We start from the raw sequence: 2,040 nt of genomic DNA, 5'->3' as shown, positions 1-2,040 counted from the left end.
TCCACCACTTCTCTCTCCTCACCCCACCCCACTCACTATTCGAGAAATGAAACACACAAAGTTCAGCAATATTTTTCCACTTTATTTAAAATAAATAAATACAATCATCAAGCTTATCTCTATTAACAATATACCATTTATATATAGCATATACATTCTGTCTAGTGCAGCGTAAATTATTAATTTTATGTCTATTACAATGAAATTTTAAGCTAGATATCATTAAATCTTTTATCCTACTACAGTCATACGGCTCCAAGTCAATAATAATATTATTAGGTAAATGAGGCTCCAGCCATCTCTTTTTCTCCAATCCTTTCACGAGGACAGGCTGCTCCTCGTCTCCGAGTCCACTGTACGGTAAATTATCCCACGATGACGACCATCTAAGACCATGTACGTGATTCACAGTCCAGTCGATTTGGATTTGTACACTCTCCCTGAGATGTTTATAGAGAATTTTTGGCTTGACTATTCTATTCACACAGGATCTATCGTTAATGTTAAAAATGGAAATTTCCTTGCATGTGAAAGCCAATTCTTTTTTGTATTGAAATCGATTATGTACATAGCTACTAATAAGTGCGAACTATGCTCGTCAGAGGGTTATAGTACACGATCCTATCGTGAATTATAAGACAATAGGCTGCGGTCTCCTTCGGGATATTGTCATTAGTACCGAATTCCAGTCTAATGTCCACAGTTCCCGACTTTAGAACCTCATTCTGACAGGAACAATCGACGACTACCAGAGGAGCCATATACTTGTACGTATATGTAGTTAGAAAAGGCTCACTATCCTTCTGATAGTATGAATGTTGAAATTGAGCATACATGTCATACAGGATGGCATAACAATTCTTTGAAAAATCCACATTCAAGTTATCGTACGGGTACGAATCGGAATTTAGAAAAACCTTGAAATTGGTCAAATTGCAATGATCAAACTGGCTCATGGCCTTATCAATCTTATTCTTACGGGCCACTTGGAAGCCGAAAATTATGAATCGAGGCTTCTCCAGCTGTGAAGAAGTTTTTATGCTCCAAGTATGTGTCCGGGTCTCGGTAAGCAAGGGGTACTCGTGCAGTTCCCAGCTACGGAAAGGCACAGCCAATTCTACGTTTCTGTCGATATATTTCAACAATTTCAAACGTTCCGCATCAGCCACCGATACGTGTGGCACCTTCCATGAAACACTCTGTAGTTGTACACGGAGACCCTCATCGTCGCCAGCAACGCCCACGATGGCGTTCGTATCAGTGGAGCCGCGAATAAGTACCAGCTCCTGTCTCAAATTGACGATAATTTTCTGGAAATCTTCCCCGAATCCCATGCATATCCTCAGAGGGATGCATACGTCGAAATTGCCCTCGGCATCGGTGAAATGGTCGCTGATAATCCAGCCGGCATTTTCCAACTTTAGGCTTTCATTTTGACTGATTGACACGTAGTTCTTCATGATGGTCGTGAGGCCGGGGTTTCGCGATCTATCCACAGGTATACCATTCAACTCGTATCGGATTTCGTCGAACAGCAGCAAAATGCCCATCCTGTCGAACTTTGCCGTCGCCGAAACCGTGCCATCAGCTTTGCACAGTCTACCTCTGATATACAGGAGACTATAATATGGAGCCGTATACGTATCCTGCTGCTGAATCGGGATGCGGATTTCATCGTTGTTGTTCAAGTTCGTCGCCGAATACGGACCGTGGGAACGCTTCTCGAAATTTACTATGGCGTTATCGAAGAGCGGCTTCTCCAACACGTTTAGAATATTAGAATTCATTGTGAGGTGGGCAGTAGCACTTTGTAGCCCAGAGAGTACAAAATCTTCTTGTTTTGCGATGTGAACCCTTTAAACGTCACAGGTAGACTAATTGATTTCGCTCCAGGTGAGGCTTTTAAAGGTTTTCGGCTGTGACCGACGACAGCGAGCCCAAAGCCACTCCGGATTCTAAGCCCCATTCCTCTTCAGGTGCAGTCTTAACGTGATGACTTCTCCACGGAAATTGATCAAATCCCCGTCTTGATCCACTATT

The 2,040-nt window shown here is 42.6% G+C and overlaps 1 protein-coding gene across 1 annotated transcript; it reads right to left on the bottom strand.

Annotated features, from left to right (window-relative positions):
* Positions 1-575: 575 nt before the first annotated feature.
* LOC108911077 lies at positions 576-1,787 on the bottom strand. Its single transcript, XM_018715912.1, has one exon. The coding sequence runs from the start codon at positions 1,785-1,787 to the stop codon at positions 576-578; it is 1,212 nt and encodes a 403-aa protein (XP_018571428.1).
* Positions 1,788-2,040: the final 253 nt, after the last annotated feature.

This window comes from Anoplophora glabripennis, unplaced genomic scaffold (assembly GCF_000390285.2).
Source record: "Anoplophora glabripennis isolate ALB-LARVAE unplaced genomic scaffold, Agla_2.0 scaffold614, whole genome shotgun sequence".
NCBI lineage: Eukaryota > Metazoa > Arthropoda > Insecta > Coleoptera > Cerambycidae > Anoplophora > Anoplophora glabripennis.
Note: the sequence above shows the minus strand (reverse complement) of the source record. Positions and strands in the feature narration are given on the sequence as shown.

What these genes read in the sequence shown, in the direction of transcription:
- LOC108911077 (XM_018715912.1), bottom strand. Translation starts at nt 1,787, where the DNA reads ATGAATTCTAATATTCTAAACGTGTTGGAGAAGCCGCTCTTCGATAAC.